The sequence below is a fragment of the Pelobates fuscus genome, chromosome 1 (genome assembly GCF_036172605.1).
Source record: "Pelobates fuscus isolate aPelFus1 chromosome 1, aPelFus1.pri, whole genome shotgun sequence".
NCBI classification, from domain to species: Eukaryota; Metazoa; Chordata; class Amphibia; order Anura; family Pelobatidae; genus Pelobates; species Pelobates fuscus.
Window position 1 is genome coordinate 137,290,612 of NC_086317.1, and position 18,143 is coordinate 137,308,754.

The 18,143-nt window shown below is 42.3% G+C and overlaps 1 protein-coding gene across 2 annotated transcripts in view; it reads left to right on the forward strand.

The window, feature by feature from the left end:
• PHTF1 (putative homeodomain transcription factor 1) overlaps positions 1 to 18,143 on the forward strand; it is a 120,238-nt gene that overhangs the window by 86,575 nt on the left and 15,520 nt on the right. For both annotated transcript variants that reach the window (XM_063450632.1, XM_063450638.1), the window contains 5 exons: positions 5,065 to 5,196; positions 5,659 to 5,745; positions 6,622 to 6,777; positions 14,878 to 14,973; positions 16,200 to 16,325. In XM_063450632.1, the coding sequence (XP_063306702.1) occupies positions 5,065 to 5,196; positions 5,659 to 5,745; positions 6,622 to 6,777; positions 14,878 to 14,973; positions 16,200 to 16,325 (597 nt within the window). The remainder of the gene's footprint in view (positions 1 to 5,064; positions 5,197 to 5,658; positions 5,746 to 6,621; positions 6,778 to 14,877; positions 14,974 to 16,199; positions 16,326 to 18,143) is intronic.

Consider the following 18,143-nt stretch of genomic DNA (forward strand, 5'->3'; position numbering starts at 1 on the left):
TTGGTCCAGAGGTGGGGTCTTCCCCAAGTGGATCTCATGGCAACGGCTCAGAACACTCAAGTTCCTTGTTTTGTTTCAAGGAGATTCCATCCGAAGGCGCTGGATCAAGATGCTCTGTCAATCAACTGGCACTTCCGTCTGGCATATGTCTTTCCCCCAGTTCCTCTCATTCAGGCTGTTCTGGGGAAGATTTGCGGTCTTGGTGGATCTACTGACACAAGGCCAGGTGGTTCATCCAGAACCTTACAAGCTCATGTTTCATGCATGGCTTCTGAAAAGCAATCCCTTATCGGAACAGGTGGTATCTACATTTTTATGTTCCAGGAAGATCTCCACTTCGTCTACTTACCACAGAATATGGGAAGCCTTTGCGGTATGGTTGAATTCTTCTATACAGAACATGGGTCCTCCTACTGTCTCTCAAATTTTAGGTTTCCTACAAGCAGGCCTGGAGAAGGGTCTCAGACTTAACACCCTGAAAGTTCACTGCTCAGCTATCTCTGCTCTTTCTGGCATTCGATGGGCACTTCATCCTATGGTGGTTCGTTTTTTCAAGGCCGTTTTACGGATTAGACCTCCTATCAGACAACTGGCGTCTCCTTGGAATTTGCCTCTGGTGCTGCAGGCCCTAACGGAGCCTCCCTTCGAACCTATTGGGAACATACATATGCAGATCCTTTCTCAGAAGACACTATTATTACTGGCTCTAGTCTCTGTCAGAAGAATGTCTGACATCAGAGCTTTATCAGCCGAGGAACCTTACACTTCATTCTTCGATGATAGGGTCGTTCTCCGACCGAGGCCTAAATTTCTTCCCAAGGTTGTTACATCTTTCCATCTAAATCAAGAAATTATCTTACCTGCCTATTTTCAGCATCCGTCTACCCCTGAAGAATCAAGGTGTCATATGCTGGATCTTCGTAGATGTTTACTGATGTATATAGAGCGCTCTGCTGCTTGGAGGAAATCCTCTCAATTATTCATTATGCCTTGGGGTTCTCGCAAAGGTGAAGCTGCCTCAGTCTCCACTCTTCGTTCCTGGACAGTTTCTGCTATCTCCAGGGCTTATGGAGCGTGTGATGTTCCTGTTCCGAAAAACATCAGGGCTCATTCCACAAGATCCATCACTACTTCATGGGCTGCAGAGTCAGGAGTTCCTGCAGAGAGCACCTGTAAGGCTGCCAATTGGTCATCTCTAAAGACCTTTGTGAATCACTACAAAGTGGATATTGCTTCTCGCTCGGATTCGGAGTTTGGCCTGTCGGTCCTGAACTCCTTTAATCCGCATAGCTGATTTCTATATTAAACTATTTTTGTAGCATGCATTTCCCTCCCTATGTTATTATTGCTTGGGGAATCCCATATGTTAAATGCTGCCATGATTAGCCAGGAATAGGGAAAATTTATTCATACTTACCGTAATTTTCTTTTCCTGGCTATTATTCATGGCAGCATTTGGTTTCCCACCCTCTCTTGGATTTACTTCTTGTTACTTGACTGAGGTGTAATGGCTGATGGGGTTCCTATTATACCAGGGGAAGATATTCTTAATTGTTTAATTGTTTGTGTTTCCTGTCCTGAGGGTTAGAGAGAGGAGCTAAACCCATATGTTAAATGCTGCCATGAATAATAGCCAGGAAAAGAAAATTACGGTAAGTGTAGCAGAGTGCAATAGTATAACCCACGATCTCCGCTGGTGTTACAGGTAAATCCACAGTCAGCGCTGAAAAGTAAGGCAATATCCCCAATCCTCCCAATTACCGGAGGAAACACAGTCTGGGAGTCAACTGAGAGCTTTATTCAGACCTTCCAGTATTTATGCAAGTCCCCATGCAAGGGGTTTCCTTACTGACAAAGCAGGGGTAATACATTAAGGGACTACATGGGGGACTTAACATTTGGGGCATTTCTCCCATCAGGCACCACTGCACGAGAGGGATACTCCCACTGAAATATACTGTTAAGTGGATTATCCCCTCGTGCAGCAGAACCGTAATTTCACATTTAAATCCATAACTCTAACAATATTCATCTTATTTGCACGAACAGATGTTCGGTAGATAGCTGGGGTCTGAGGGTACATTTTGTGTGAATACCGCTCAGATCCCAGCTAAACTAACCGAACGCCGCACAAAATACATTCACTTATTTAGTTAGTTTCAAAAGTACCGAACACCGATGGGTCCCACAATAGGAGAAGACCGGAGCTCCCGAACAGTCTGGAAGTACAGCGGTGTTCGTGTCGTCGAGTAGCCATTTTTAGTTCCACGCACTCGACGACCAAACACCGCTGGGGGAGACAAAGGATCCAAGATGGCCGACCGCCGCGTGGTCGGTAGTCGAATGACGGCCACCTAAGAACACACTTAATTACCGATTGCAACAATGTTGCAATCGGGTAATTGGTGCCACACGCCTCTAAGTTTGTGGGCTTGGGTTCGGTACCTAATTCGTTTCACGAACAGCCGGTAAAGTTGCTGTTCGTGAAACGACCATGCAAATGCCAGCGGGTTTCGGCTGCTAGCATACGAATACCATAGGAATACATGCAACCATACGTTTCAAGGCAGAATACAAAGTACATTCCAATACAATATGTCAGCAGTGTGTAGGACAACCTTTAGAGATCTAGTTCCATAGTCTGAAGTGGCTAGGTTTGCCACAGTAAGTATGAATACATTTTCCCTAATAACACAAGGGATCTATTTATTAACTGGTGTTTCAGGATTTTATGCTATTGCCGTGTCAGATATGACAAACTATCCTAAACAAAAGATAATTTAAACACCGTCCGCTAGGAGAACTTTCAAAGGTAGATCCCAACTGGTGTACTACAACTCCCACGATTCTTTGCTAACCTTACATTCAGCAGAGCATCATAGGAAGAGTAGTCGTACAACAGCAGCAGATCTACCTTTAAGTCTTCCCGGCCTTACAAAATCTGAAAGTATGCAGCGTGAATTATATCAGAATTGAAAGTGTTAAAAGTTTCTGTTTTAGAGTACATTCTGTATGGAATACAAAACTGAATGTATTCAAGTGGATTATAGGATACTAGATCAACTGAAGGAGAAACCATTCAATTCAAGTACAGTACAGAATTAATGTACTGTAGATGAAAAACTACTGAGTTCTTCACAAGTGTATAAAGCAGTTGTAGGTAACAAATCCGCAGTCATATACATCACGACATTAATTCCACAAAGGGCACTGTAAAAAAATCTCATGGTGAATACCAGCCAAGGATGGGGGAGCTGCGATGCAGTAAATTGCAAACAGCACTGCTTCGACCAGACTTCTTTCTGGGGTTAAGTTTGAGAAATAACATTACAGACGGATATTTTTGTGATCCCTTGATTTCTGAAACCTGCTATTTTTCGTTTTTTGTTCTTTTGGTCCTCTTCTTTTCCCCACTTTTCTCGATGTAACAGCTTTAATGTTTCTTGCAGGCGATATTTTCTGTGTGTATTTTATTTTGGTAGATAAACTACCTATAATGGAAATTAAATAGGACAATAATTATTGCCACATTTTGTTCACACACCATTTATTTTTTTAGATAACTTTCTACTGCAGCTGGTTAGAACATCAACCCTTCGTCACCTTGTGTTCAACATGGAACATGTTGCAAATTGTGTTAATACATTTATCAGGGACTTTAATCGCTCTTCTGTCCTCTTGTGATGACATCACTTAAGTAAAAAATAGCTGTAAACAAGGGTCACGGACTCTCCTATAACTGCATTTTAGGCTGTTGACAAAGTTCCAAAAATACTGACCAACTGCACTCTCTAAATTATTCAGCAGATATAGGCAGGGTCAGTAGTCGATAGGGCAAAAAATACAACAACCACCTAGTTTATCTTATTTTTGCACCTTTGCAAAGTATAATATATTAATGATATTAGAGAAAAATCTCCTGAGTTGACAAAAGATTAGACAGTACCTGTGGTCCTCAGTTGTGGTATATTCCAAAAAACTAAAGTGGTTATAGTGCCACACCCACTCTCCTTCATTGGAAACCTAACAGCACAAGCTATCTCTACCATAAAATAGTTCACTCTTAGTAATTGGCTTTTAGATTTCTATGGTATTGATTAGACCACAATTAGTGCAAAAAGTTAATTCCTCACCACTAGCAACAAGTGGCAATACACAATGTGATACAAATAAACACAACGGTAATAGACCAAAGCAGTCAAATATAATAGATATATTGGAGGGGTTCAAGATAGCCAGCTACTTTTATTTGATGGACAATATAGCTAAAGCTAATTATCTTAAACCTCCTCCCTATATGTAGATCACAATGCTTCAAGGCAGTCCCCCTAGATCTAGCCTCAAAAGATTCTCACTCTCAGCATTCCATTGGTCTCAAAAGTAAAGGGTTACTCCTAACAATATTAAAAACCAGTGTCAGCTCGATGCGCGTTTTGGCGCAGTATCGCGGCAGTATATTGCACCAAAACGCACGTCGGTCTGACGCTGATTTTCAATATATATCAGTGTCAGCTCAACGTGCGTTTAAGCGCAATATCGCTTCTTTATCTTGATAAAGGCACGATATTGCACTGAAAACATGCATTGAGCTGACACTTATTTTTAATATTGTTATGGGAAATGCTTTACTTTTGAGACCAATTGAATGCTTATAGTAAGAATCTTTTGAGGCTAGATCTAGGGGGACTGCCTTGAAGCACTGTGATCTACATATAGGGAGGAGGTCTAAGAGGATTAACTTTAGCTATATTGTCCATCAAATACAAGTTGCTGGCTATCTTGAACTCCTCCAATATATCTAAGTTTAGTGTGTCCATGCAGAGTGTGTCTTTAAATTGCTTTAAGAGCAGTAATAGAAACTGCCATCTACACAATCGAAAGAGAAGAGCAGGTGATTAATTTAATGTATAGTTACGTGTACATGATAGACGTGAAAGGTGTACATGGAGCTTCAATACACTGTCACCCTCAGATACCGTCTGCCCTTTACACATATTATTTATGATTACAATCTCTTTTTTTATTTCTGTCCATTGTAAAAGATTTTACTCCTGACTCTTGCAGAGATTCCTGATAGCAAAGCTTTTCAGTCATTTAACATCTGCCAGGAAAGCTCTGAAGTCAGATATTCCTCACTTCAGGCTTAAAAAGGTGGAGAACATCAAGATGTGGCTGTCCTTGCGCTCGTATCTAAAGGTGAGTCACAGAACACTGCACTTTGCAAGTTCGTGTTTTATGGAACCACAACTCAGCGACAGACGTGTCCAACTATTTTTTTTGTCTTATAACAGCTTTCCTTAAATAACTTTAAAACCGTAATGCAAAAAATTTTTTTTCAAAATCATAATATATATATTTTTTTAATCTATCCATGCTAAAGTACATTGAGCTGTAATGGTCATATTTATATCTGCCCACTGCTTCAGTGTGGAGATGGTCATAATGGAATTGCATCACAATTTTCCAACCATAAATGCTAACAAATTATTAATAGCAAAACAACGTGGTACATAACTTGTGATGTCAGCAGCCAGTGGGGGTGATGTCATCTCAAGGTTTTATGTAAAAATATTCACTTGATAACATCTGCCCTGCTAATGGTGGGGTTTGCAAACATGATAGAATATGTCACTAACTTATACTCTTTGTCCCTACTAGAGACGAGGGCCCCAGCGATCTGTTGATGTCATTGTGTCTTCGGTTTACTTATTAACACTTTCCATTGCCTTCGTCTGCTGTGCTCAGGTATACACTCATCCACAGCATATATGAAATAAATATTCATTGCCTTTAAAACTCATACTTTTTAATGCATGCATTTAATCATATGACAATGTCTTAATCGCTTAATTTCCTTTATTGTTTTATATCAAGATAAAAAAAGATGTAGTGCAGATGTGCAATTAAAACTTTGAGTGATAAAGGTAACAATCAAAGAGACACTATAGCCTTATAGTGCTTCTGGTGTCTATAGTATGTCCCTGCAATCTCTTCAATATAAATACGGCATGCCTAGTAACACCTCTAGGTGCCACTAGAGGTGCTTCCTATATCAGTGCAGCGCCTACATTCAGCTCTGCATTTAAACACTGAATGCTCCTCATAGAAATGCATGAATTCAATTAATCTCTATGAGGAGATGCTTACTGGCACAACATGACATTTTGCTGCGCATGCATAAGGGCCATCTAGTGTTTTCATATGGGAAATCATTGGATTGGCTGATATCATCAATACTGCTGTAGAGAGAACTAGCGCAGCTATGGAGTAAAGGGAAGTTTAAAACCTTTGTACTCTATTCTTGAGGGGCCGGTAACCTAAATGGGTGCTCCAGCACTATAGTGTTAGGAATACTTGTTTGATAAAATTACTAACAAATAAGAGTTTTTTATCTAAAACAAAAGTGGCTTTAGTTTGTTTGTACAAAGGTAAATAAAAAATCCACAAAGCAGGCATTCTACTGTATATGTGAGTTACATAAAAACATTATACTATATAATGTTTGCATTTATAATATATAAACCGCTCTGATTAAAACAACAATTTGGGAGTCCTTTAAACATCAATTGCCTGAGTTATTAATCATTCTATTTTTTTCCTCTTGCTTCCCGTTTGACACAGGTACTTCATGGACATACCACATTCCTAAACTATGTTTATAACTGGGAATTCTTAATATGGGAAACCTCACTGCTAATATTTCTTCTGCGTTTAACATCTCTTGGCTCTGACACCAACAAGAAATATAGCAATATTTCAATATTACTTACTGAAGAGGTAAGGTTCCTTCTACCTGGGGTAAAAATAGAAGTCCAAGTCTTACTCTAGCATGCATGAAATTTCTCCCATTGAATGATGTATAAATCAAAGTTATTTTCACTTGGGCTAACTTTCATTAAACACAAAAATGACCAAATCAGAAAAAAATAGTCCTACATGCATCTGGTAATATAGTTTTTGAAACATGATCTACTATATTCCACTACTGATGTAGATAAACATTGGTGGACTTCCCATGTCATCCCGATGACAACAAGACATTCTGATAGATGCTGTCTATTTGGCCCTGGCATCTCTGGCACCAAAAGGTGTACCACTTCAGGCCTGCTTTCGCTCCTGTTTTTTTTGCCTAACCTGCACCCCTTACTGCTCCATTAAATGCTAGGTAGTGTATCCACTGGCAATGCAGGATATACTGCAGAGTTGCTCTGGGTATTGCAGGATATTCTATCCAACTCTAAATGGCTAGCCATTCTCCCATGAGCAATCACATTATAGCAGACATTAGATAGTTGCATCAAAGAAAGACACCAGACAACTGCTTCTTGATGTAAGCAGGAGCAACTGACTTTAATTGTTTACTTTACATCAGAATATACAAAAACTACACCATTCTCTCTACAGTTCCCTTCTCCCCAGTGCAAGTCCACCCAGACAACAAAAGGATATACAAAACTACACCATTCTTCTACAGTTCTCTTCTACCCTGTGCATGTCCACCCTGACAACAACAAAAGGTTATCTTGACTGGCCAGCTAGTTATACAGACCTACAATTACCACCAGGAGGGAAGAGAGGGGATATACCACCATGGGGGGAGGGAATATAATACCTTGGGGGTGGGGATATACCACCAAGGGAGGGGATCGAGCGGACATACCACCAGGGGAGGGGGGGAGAGAGGGGATATACCACCGGCAGCCCCTGCCCCCCTATTACCCGGCAGCCCATGCCCTCCTCTTACCCTGCAGCCCCTGCCTCCCCCTTACCCTGCAGCAACATGTCCTCTCTCATACGCTGCAGCCCCTGTCTCCCCCTCTCACCCAACACTTCCTGTCTTCCCCTCTCACCCAGCATCCCCTGTCTCCCCCTCTCACCCAGCATCCCCTGTCTCCCCCTCTTATACCCTGTGTCACGAATGCATCCTACTTCAAGAGTGTGCGTGATGTAGTTGTGGTGGTGAAAGGGTTAAAGTTCACTATTTGTCTGCACTAGAACAGAAATAATGATACAATCCCACTTAACACTACCCACACTTAAAATAGTAATATTTATATTTATATTATTATGCTCAACGCTGCCAGACAATTTATAAATTGGATGCCTTGGTCCCCCAGGTAACTGAATAATAAAAACCCACCAAATACAACTTAGCACAATATCTAAGCAATTGCAAAACATTCATTAATTAGTCTCTTCAGGTAACGTGATTCTTTACCAGACAAAGGCAGAACTTAATAAAGGAATATTTATTATGAGCAATAAATAGTCACAGTGCATACAAAAATATAGATGACAATCAAATTATTTACACCAACAACAGATAAAAACAAAAGGGATAAAATAACAGAAGTCCTAATCACTTACTCAACTTTTTCTGCCCAGATGTCTTACCTCTGGTAAGAAAGGTGGTGACTCACTTAGAATTAGATTCTGGCCCCCAAGCAAGTCCAATACACATTTCAGTATCATTGGATACATACTCTGTGGATTACCAAGCACGGCCTAGAGGTGGAGTTAAGACATATCTATAGAGACAATAAGTGACCACTCCCTTGTGTTCCAGACCCACATCAGTCCAAATAGAAACTCTTTCTTCTATCTTCTCTTTTGTACTTGCCAAAGAAATAATAATTGCATATGTGAATGTGTTACTATTTCTCCATTCCATAGATATGTCACACTTCTTACTTGTGACCCAATCCCTTCCCATATGGTTAAGTAATGCCAATCATGTTTGGGCTTGTTTAGAAGATGGTGCATGTCCCATTCTAAATATAATAAAAACGAGGCTTAATTATTATTCGGTGGGTACATATTAATGTTCTTTTGGATATGGTACTAGAACACAAGGCTAATGATCATTAACATATCAAATAAATTAACTCATCAATCAAGAGGCAGAGGCCATATGGCTGAAGTCAGCTAGTTTACATCGGAACTAGACATTCATGTCAAGTGTAAAATGTCACACCCTGCAGAGCTTGGAACTAGATATCCAGGCATCTCCAGTGTAGAATCTCACACCTTGCAGAGCCTTTGATTAATCAAAGGATCCATCCATGTTGCAAACCATCTGCCCCTTTCACATTCCTATGCAATTTACATTACTCCTTCTGTCATCTGACCTTGCAACCAAGTGGCCAATTCATATATGCACTACACACATTACATTAAATGGCAAAATTCTATTGTGCAACAATGAATTATGCACCCTTGGTGTGACACCCTCCATCCCTTGCCCCTCCTCCTACCCAGCAGCCCCTGTCCCCCCCACCCAGCACCACTGTCTTCCCCTCTCAGCTTGTAGCCCCATGTCCCCTTTCATACCTAGCATCCCCTGTCTCCCCCTCTCATATCCTGCATCCTCTATTTTCCACTCTAACCCAGATGCTTCTGTCCCCCCACCCAGCACTCCCACCAGGACCCCCCTCTTCACCTCTCACCCAGCAGCTGCCATGCACCCTGCTCACCTTGCAGCCCCATACACTCCCTATACACTGCAGCCACTGTCCCCACCTCTCAACCAGCGGCAACTGTCTCCAACTCTCACCTAGCAGCCCTTGCCTCACCTCCCACCTAGCAGTCCTTGCCCCACCTCTCACCTAGCAGTCCTTGCCCCACCTCTCACCCAGCAGCCACTGCCCCCCTCACCCAACAGCCCAATGTCCCCCGTCTTACCCAACAGCCCAGTGTCCCCCTCTCACCTAGCAGCCCCATGTCCCCCCTCTCACCCAGCAGCCCCATGTCCCCCCTCTCACCCAGCAGCCCCATGTCCCCCCTCTCACCCAGCAGCCCCATGTCCCCCCTCTCACCCAGCAGCCCCATGTCCCCTCTCTCACCCAGCAGCCCCATGTCCCCTCTCTCACCCAGCAGCCCCATGTCCCCTCTCTCACCCAGCAGCCCCATGTCCCCTCTCTCACCCAGCAGCCCCATGTCCCCTCTCTCACCCAGCAGCCCCATGTCCCCCCTCTCACCCAGCAGCCCCATGTCCCCCCTCTCACCCAGCAGCCCCATGTCCCCTCTCACACCCTGCAGCCCCATGTCCCCTCTCACACCCAGAAGCCCCATGATACCATCTCTAACCCTGCAGCCCCATGTCCCCTTCCCACACCCTGCAACCCCATGTTCCCTCTCACACCCTGCAGCCCCATGTCCCCTCTCACACCCTGCAGCCCCATGTCTCCTCTCACACCCTGCAGCCCCATGTCCCCTTCTCAACACCCTGCAGCCCCATGTCCCCTTCTCAACACCCTGCAGCCCCATGTCCCCTTCTCAACACCCTGCAGCCCCATGTCCCCCTTCCACACTCTAGATCTCTTATTCCGCCCTCAGACAACATCCCCTATTGTTTCCCCCTTGCACACACATCACCTATCACCCCCACGCTACACGTGGACTGCCCCGAGGGGTATTAAACAAATGTGCCCACTTTGGAGAGGCATGAATGTCATTGGTGATGACCCAACATGCACCCTCTTGGGTCCACACCCCTCCGAGGGCTGCTCTGCCGCTAAATGCACGGCCTGAATTTTTGTCCCAGTCCAGCCCTGCTTTTGTTTGTAGAGTATTTCTAGAGTTCAGGTTCACATTAAATCAAAAACCTTGACTGGTCATACATTAAATACACCGAGGCATGTGTGAAACAAAATAAAGAATTTACTATTCTATGGCAACCTAATAAAATATGTTTCACATGTGGTTTGAAATTCCAGAAATATGTTCTTTCAGAAACCATTTATAATAAATCAGACTATATCAATCCCTTTATGCAGAAGAATGTGATTTCCAGAAGGCACTCTATAATTGGGGAAAAACACTCAAATATTTATAAACTGTGCATACAAAAAGTAAAACTTATTCTTAATTGCTGCAAAAAATTGTCTGAACCATTATGTATCATTCTCACTTGAAACAAAATACAGACACAGTCTCCTAGATAGGAAGCAAGCAAGCATATAGGTCCTTTTTGGAACATATGATCTACCCATTATTTAAAGAATCCTCTGCTGCACTGCTGGTTATGTTATCTGTGCAATTATTCAGCAGTACCGGATGCTATTTTAAGGATGGCAGACAAAATAGTTCCTGCCTAGAACTCTCACACAAACTACATAAAAGTATAAACAAAAAAGATGTCCAGCACTCCTTATATCTCCTTATTGGCAAAACAGCAACATTTTGACTGTGTGTCTTTGTCAAGCAATGCCGTTAAATACATAAAGTGATATCGCACTTACCAAACAAAATGCTAATTCATTGTTTATTCCCTATAAATGTAACTATTCCAGAGGAAGAAATTATATATTATTTGAGCGACCCACAAAGAGGAGATTAAGGCAAAAAAGGGCAAATCTATACATAGGGTGAAACAAACCCTTAGTGTAATCAATTAAAGTACCACCAGATATGCAAAATTACTATTAGTTTGCTTAACTAAATTAACAGTTAACAAATAATGTGATAACTAATTCCAGGAAACATACTAGGACATGTATGTGCATATCTTACAGTAAAGTAATTTTTAAACCCCTACACCAGTGGTAGTCAACCTTTTTCTACCTACCGACCACTTATGCATCTTTTTGGTTTAAAAAATGTCCTTTTTCCGCGCTAGTGCAGAATATTTTTTTAGAAAGGAGGGTGTTTTAAAAAAAATAAATGTATGTACATTTATCGTTTTATTTCTACTTAATGCATGTTTATAATGTTTTTAACTTTATAAATTTTAATGAGAAAAAAATAAAGTAAATTGAAATTACCTTTACTAGTGATTAATGAGATCCTTGAGGTTGATGCTGCAAGACTAAATATTTGATATCTGGTTCGATTTTCGTAAGGAACAAACAAAGGTCTCCTCTTTCGGTGATATTCAGACGCCTTCTATGTTTACGCATAATATGATTTCTCATCTGTGCGTCTCCCTCCTCAATTCCCCCCCCCCACCTATTTTTTCCCCCTTTTTTAAATTTGTATTTTTAACCTTCCTTATAGCTATGCCCAGTAGGAAGGCTGAGTTAGGTATCCCACTTACTATAGCCCACGATAACAGACAGGCACACATACATACATACACACACACACATACATACAGACAGGCACACATACATACATACACACACACACATACATACAGACACACATAAGACATACAAACAAAGGCACATACACACAGACAGACATACATACAAAGACAAGACACACATACACACAAAGACACATACAAAGACACACATACATATAAAGACACATACAAAGACATACATAGACACATAAATAAGATACACATACACACACATACAGACACACACATACATACATACAGACAGACAGACAGACACAGACACACACACACAGACACACACACACACACACAAGACATACATACAAAGACACATACACAAACAAACACACACAACATATTTTAGTCACCCTCCTGTTTCCTACCTTTTAGGTGCAGGAGGGTGACTTTCCCTGGGGTCCAGTGGTGGCTCAGGTGGGTGGGAGTCAGAGTTCCCACTCTGACTCCCTCTGCTTCCTCCCGTGCAGCTTGTGTTTTAGCTGGGAGGAGTGACATGCAGTCACTTCCTCCCAGCGTGTGATGTAATAACAGGGAGCCCGGTTGCGCTGTTAAAGCACCCAGCACTGACAGGGCCCCCTTACAATCCACATCCATCTGGTGGCCTGACAGCATGGGCCACCCGATGGACCCCTCCATATGCGGTCCCGGTGGTTTGCCGCGCGGGCCGGAGCCGCAAATGGTGATGGCGGTACCCGGTCGCAGGCGTAACGCCGACTCGCACCCGCCCGCCCAGTCTCTCAAAATTAGAAAATCCCTAGCGCCCACCTGGAATCCTGAAACGCCCACTAGTGGGCGGTAGGGACCAGGTTGACGACCCATGCCCTACACTATACATTTACCCGTACATTACCATAACACACTGAACTAACGCTTAACTGCCAACACTTACACTAACCATTTACTATTTCCTCACCACTTACACTAGATTTAAAGGAACACTATAGTCACCCTGACCACTTCAGCATAATGAACTGCCAGGTCCCCCAGGTTTTAACCCTTCAGATGTAAACATAGCAGTTTCAGAGAAACTGCTATGTTTACATTGCAGGGTTAATCCAGCCTCCAGTGGCTGTCTTCCTGACAGCCACTAGAGGCGCTTCTGTGGTGCGCGGGTGGGGGCCCTAAATACTAATAAGGGGGGGGACCTAAGGTCCTCCCCCTTGCCCCCACCCCTGAGCAGCGGGTGGGGGCCCTAAAAACAATGTGTGTCCCCCAGGTGACTAGGGGTCCCCAAACCCCTAGTCACCTCTCTCCCCCCCCCCCCAATAAAAATTATCCCCCTACCTACCCCCCTCACCCTAAAAATAATGAGGGGGGACCTTTAACTATGTACCTGTAAAAAAAAAAAAAACTTACCATTCAATGTTTTCTTTCTTCTAAAATCTTCGTTTTTTCAGCCCCAAAAAAGGCCAAATAAAAAAACCATAATAACCGACGCAATTATAAAAAAAAAAATGAGCGCAAAAAAGAATAATCCTTCTTCACCCATGGAGGGCTCCGCGCAGACTGAGCACTGCAGGACGGGGGAAGGCTTATAAAGCCTTGCCCCGCCCTGCAATTAGGCTCAGAGCACTCTGATTGGTGGGTTTAAGCCATCCAATCAGAGTGCTCTGACAGGTAAATGAAGAGACTGACAGGTAAGTCTCTACATTTACCTGTCACAGCACTCTGATTGGTTGGTTTGAAATCCACCAATCAGAGTGCTCTGTGTCATTTTACACAGCGTGGGAAAGTTCTATGGAATTTTCCCACGCTGTGTAATTTGACTCATAACTCTCTGATTGGTCAGAGAGTTATGAGTCAAATTACACAGCGTGGGAAAATTCCAAAGAACTTTCCCACGCTGTGTAAAATGACACAGAGCACTCTGATTGGTGGATTTCAAACCAACCAATCAGAGTGCTGTGACAGGTAAATGTAGAGACTTACCTGTCAGAGCACTCTGATTGGATGGCTTAAACCCACCAATCAGAGTATTTAGTATTTAGGTCCCCCACCCACCGCTCAGGGGTGGGGGCCAGGGGGGAGGACATTAGGTGTCCCCCCCCTTATTTTACTGTAGGGTCCCCACCCACCGCTCAGGGGGGAGGACATTAGGTCCCCCCCTTATTATAATTTAGGGCCCCCACCCACCGCTCAGGGGTGGGGGCCAGGGGGGAGGACATTAGGTCCCCCCCTTATTCTGATTTAGGGCCCCCACCCACCGCTCAGGGGTGGGGGGCCAGGGGGAGGACAATAGGTCCCCCCCTCATTATTTTACATTAGGGCCCCCACCCGCCGCTCAGGGGTGGGGGCCGGGGGGGGGGGGCAATAGGTCCCCCTGTAGTTTGACCATTTTTAAAAAAACATTTTTTACAGTGAGCAGCCACGGCACTTCGGATATTCGGTAATTTCGGAACTCCGGCCATTCGGAAGTACCCGAATGTCCGAATTGTCCGAAATTCTTCCGATTTCATATTTGGACCGAAACAAATTGCACATGTCTAATAAATTATCATTTTATCTTTTTGCATTTGACTGGTATGTTTAATTAGCAATACAATGTTTTAAGAGATAACATAGAATAGATCAACTGGCAGCAGTTATTGCCTTTTCTAATGTGGCATTACATTTGGCCGATACTGAGGCTTCTGCTTTTGAGTTCTGTCCTCAAAGTTTGATGAATATTTCTCTTGCACTGTACAATATTACGATATTTATGACACACTACAAGAAAGACATTTTATGCCACCAAAATATTCTTTTAAAATAAGCAGTAAGATAATATTTTGTTAACTAATGAACCTTTTTTTCAGATTAACCTCTATCTTAAAATGGAGAAGAAGCCAAACAAGAAAGAACAGCTCAATATAGTGAACAACGTCTTGAAACTGTCCTCAAAACTAATTAAAGTAAGTGTGTCAATGCAAAGGCATGCTGAGACACAAATAAGGATTAAAATCCCCACAGGGCTCTTGGCAGGTTACAGGTTTGGGCTTCCCTTCATCGTCACATAAGGATGGTTAATGGGACCAAGCAAACTTATGGTTTCGGAGTCACAGTCTAACCTTAGGTGCCTTCCTTGGGTTGCCTTATGGGTTATTATGCTCTGATGCCGGCATCATTGTAGCAAGATTTTGATGGTGCGGTACTCAGAAGGCTGCAGAGCCATAGTAGTTCAGTTATATTGGTGCAGTTTTTCACAGAGGCAGCTAAAGGTGACACAGTGTTATTGCCACGGCTTAAATTGTCATACCTATCAAAATTTGAACCTGTATTTAATATATTACATAGATTTAGATTGTAAGCTCACGGGCAAGGCCCTCTACCTGTTGTATCGGTCTGTTCTTATTGTATTGTCTTTTTCCCAATTGTACAGCGCTGCAGAATATGTTGGCCCTTTATAATTACCTGTAATAAATAAAATAAAAAAAGATAATGCATTAACAAAATGGGCTAAAATGAAATTACTAATAATAGTTATCTTGTAAACTCTTCTTCAGTGCACCGCTTAATGTATCTGCATAGGGACAGATCTTATTATAATTTTTGGCATTTATGTATCTGCAGCACTTTACAATATTAGACATTTTAACACATTGACCTTTATTGTTAAAGGACAACTATCATCAAGTTTTAATTTATTTTATTTTTTTTTAAGTTTTATCACATTTAATGAATCTCATTGATATTTTTTTATCAGACTTCACACACTACTGCTCAGATAAACTTGTCCGTTGCTGTGATTGCTCTATGTCGAGGGTAGGCAACCTTCAGCACTTCAGTTGTTATAGACGTCTTCCATGAAGCTTTGTCATCAGCAAGGCATCATGGGAGATGATTTGTCATCAGCAAGGTATTATGGGAGATGTAGTCCAGAACATCTGAAGTGGCGAAGGTTTCCAACCCCTGCTCTATGTGACACTTCAGATTACTTCAGAGGTAATTTAGTTGTGCCTTATCAATATTACGAGTGCATTGACTATCCATGTTGTGCTCATGAGGTGGGGGGGCCATCCAACAACACAAGTAAAAATACTATGTGAGCAATAATTACTGCAGTTACCGTGTGCAATGGATAAGAACTGCAAGGAGAGGTATCTCTGATTTGGTTTATTATATTTTCCTTTTTTTGTAGGAAATAGACACACCATTTCGCCTCTATGGACTTGCTATGAACCCTTTAATTTACAACATATCACGAGTTGTTATCCTTTCTGCTGTTTCTGGAGTAGTGAGTGATCTTCTGGGGTTTAATATTAGAGTAAGTATGAAACAATGTTTTCTAGACTATTTCACACAGTTTGTTTTTAGCTTCCAGTGAGCTCTGCCTGGACTACGAAGTAGCTAACAGCTATTAACCAATCCTAACAATCACAGTATTTTCACTGGATGTTGAGCATATCTTGTAAGCACCACCAGAGGTTAATTTGAAATGTAGTTCACATTTACCAGCAGTTCTATTGAAATTAATAGAACTGCTGCCTAAGCTGACAGGAGACCCTGTGCAGTTATTATCAGCTGCAGATTTGTTTATATTGCAAGTTAATTTGACTCCCTGCTCAAATGATCTTGCAATATATGAGGGTGTGAGGTGGACAGATTTATTATTAGGTGTCTTGCCCAGAGATACTTAATGGTGAAGTTATCTCCACCTGGTGAGACACAAGCTTACAATATAGATAGGTATCAGTATAGGTATAAGGCTATATTTACCTTACTTTTTCCTTAGTAGCGTTAATTCATATCACCAACTTAAACATTGTATATCTAGGTTGCAAGTCTTTATTCACCTTGTATGGAGGATTCTTTAATTAATACCTATATGTTCACATGTACATTTGCACTTTAGAACCTTAATAGTTCATGCCATGATGTAGCATACTTGACCCCCTGCTCAGACTTACATTATCAATATATTATGACCTTACTGGGGGTAATTCATTGGATGAGTATAAGTCCGTGTTGTGGAGTAGTTCCTTTCCCTTATACGGGTATGCAATCAGCACATTGGAGGATGACACACTACATGTCCATCAAACCCACGTGGGCTCTTCCCAGTGATGCGCGCAGTTAAGTGGCGCCCCCTTCTCTCCCCATTGGTCAATGCACACGCCGACTAACCTGTTTTACGAACGGCTGATTAAGGCATAGCATATTTAAACCATTCTGGTAGGTAGTCACTTTCACGTTTGCCCCTGAGGACGGTGTATTATCACACTGAATCGCGCGTTGGGTTTTATCACGGGTATATCCGTTATGGAGCACCTTATCACTATGCACGCACTTTTTTCACTCTATTTTTTCCTTTAAGATCTTATTGGAGTGGATTGGAAATTTAACCTCTTGGTCACTTTTTATTAAAGTGACACATTTGGGGAAAATAAAAAATATCCCATGACAGCTATTATTGATTCAGGGGCTAGTGGATCTTTCCTGGTTATAGCCACAGCACAAACCATGAATATATCCATTGGGAAGAATATGTTGTGGATGGAAGCCTTGTCTATCATGAGACAGAACCCATCAGTCTGCTCATTGGAGAACGCCATGTTGAATCTCTCTGTCTGGATCTTGTACCTTCTCCAATGTTCCCTCTTTAATACTTGGTTTACCCAGGCTTCGAACCCATAATCCATCCATAAATTGGGGAAATAGATGTCTTCATGTTCTCCTTATCACTCTGCAATAACACCGGTCTATCCTCCAGTCATACCCCTGTATTATCCCTAGTTTCTCTCCCGAGAAGTACGTGGAGTATACAGATGTATTCAATAAAAAAAAGTGCAGAAGTCTTACCACCAAGGCGTCCATATGAGTGCCCCATTGACCTACTCCCTGGAGCACCCATGCCATATGGACGCATCTTCCCACTCGCAGAAGCAGAACTGAAGTATCTGAAAGAATACATTGATGAGAATTTTGCCAAATGATTCATAAGGCCCTCTACTTCTCCAGCTGGGGCTGGGATCTTTTTTGTTGGCAAAAAAGACGGAGGCCTTCTTCCCTGTGTTGATTTCTGTGCCATAACAGTCAAGAACAGATACCCCTTGCCTCTGATACCAGAACTACTGGACTGGTT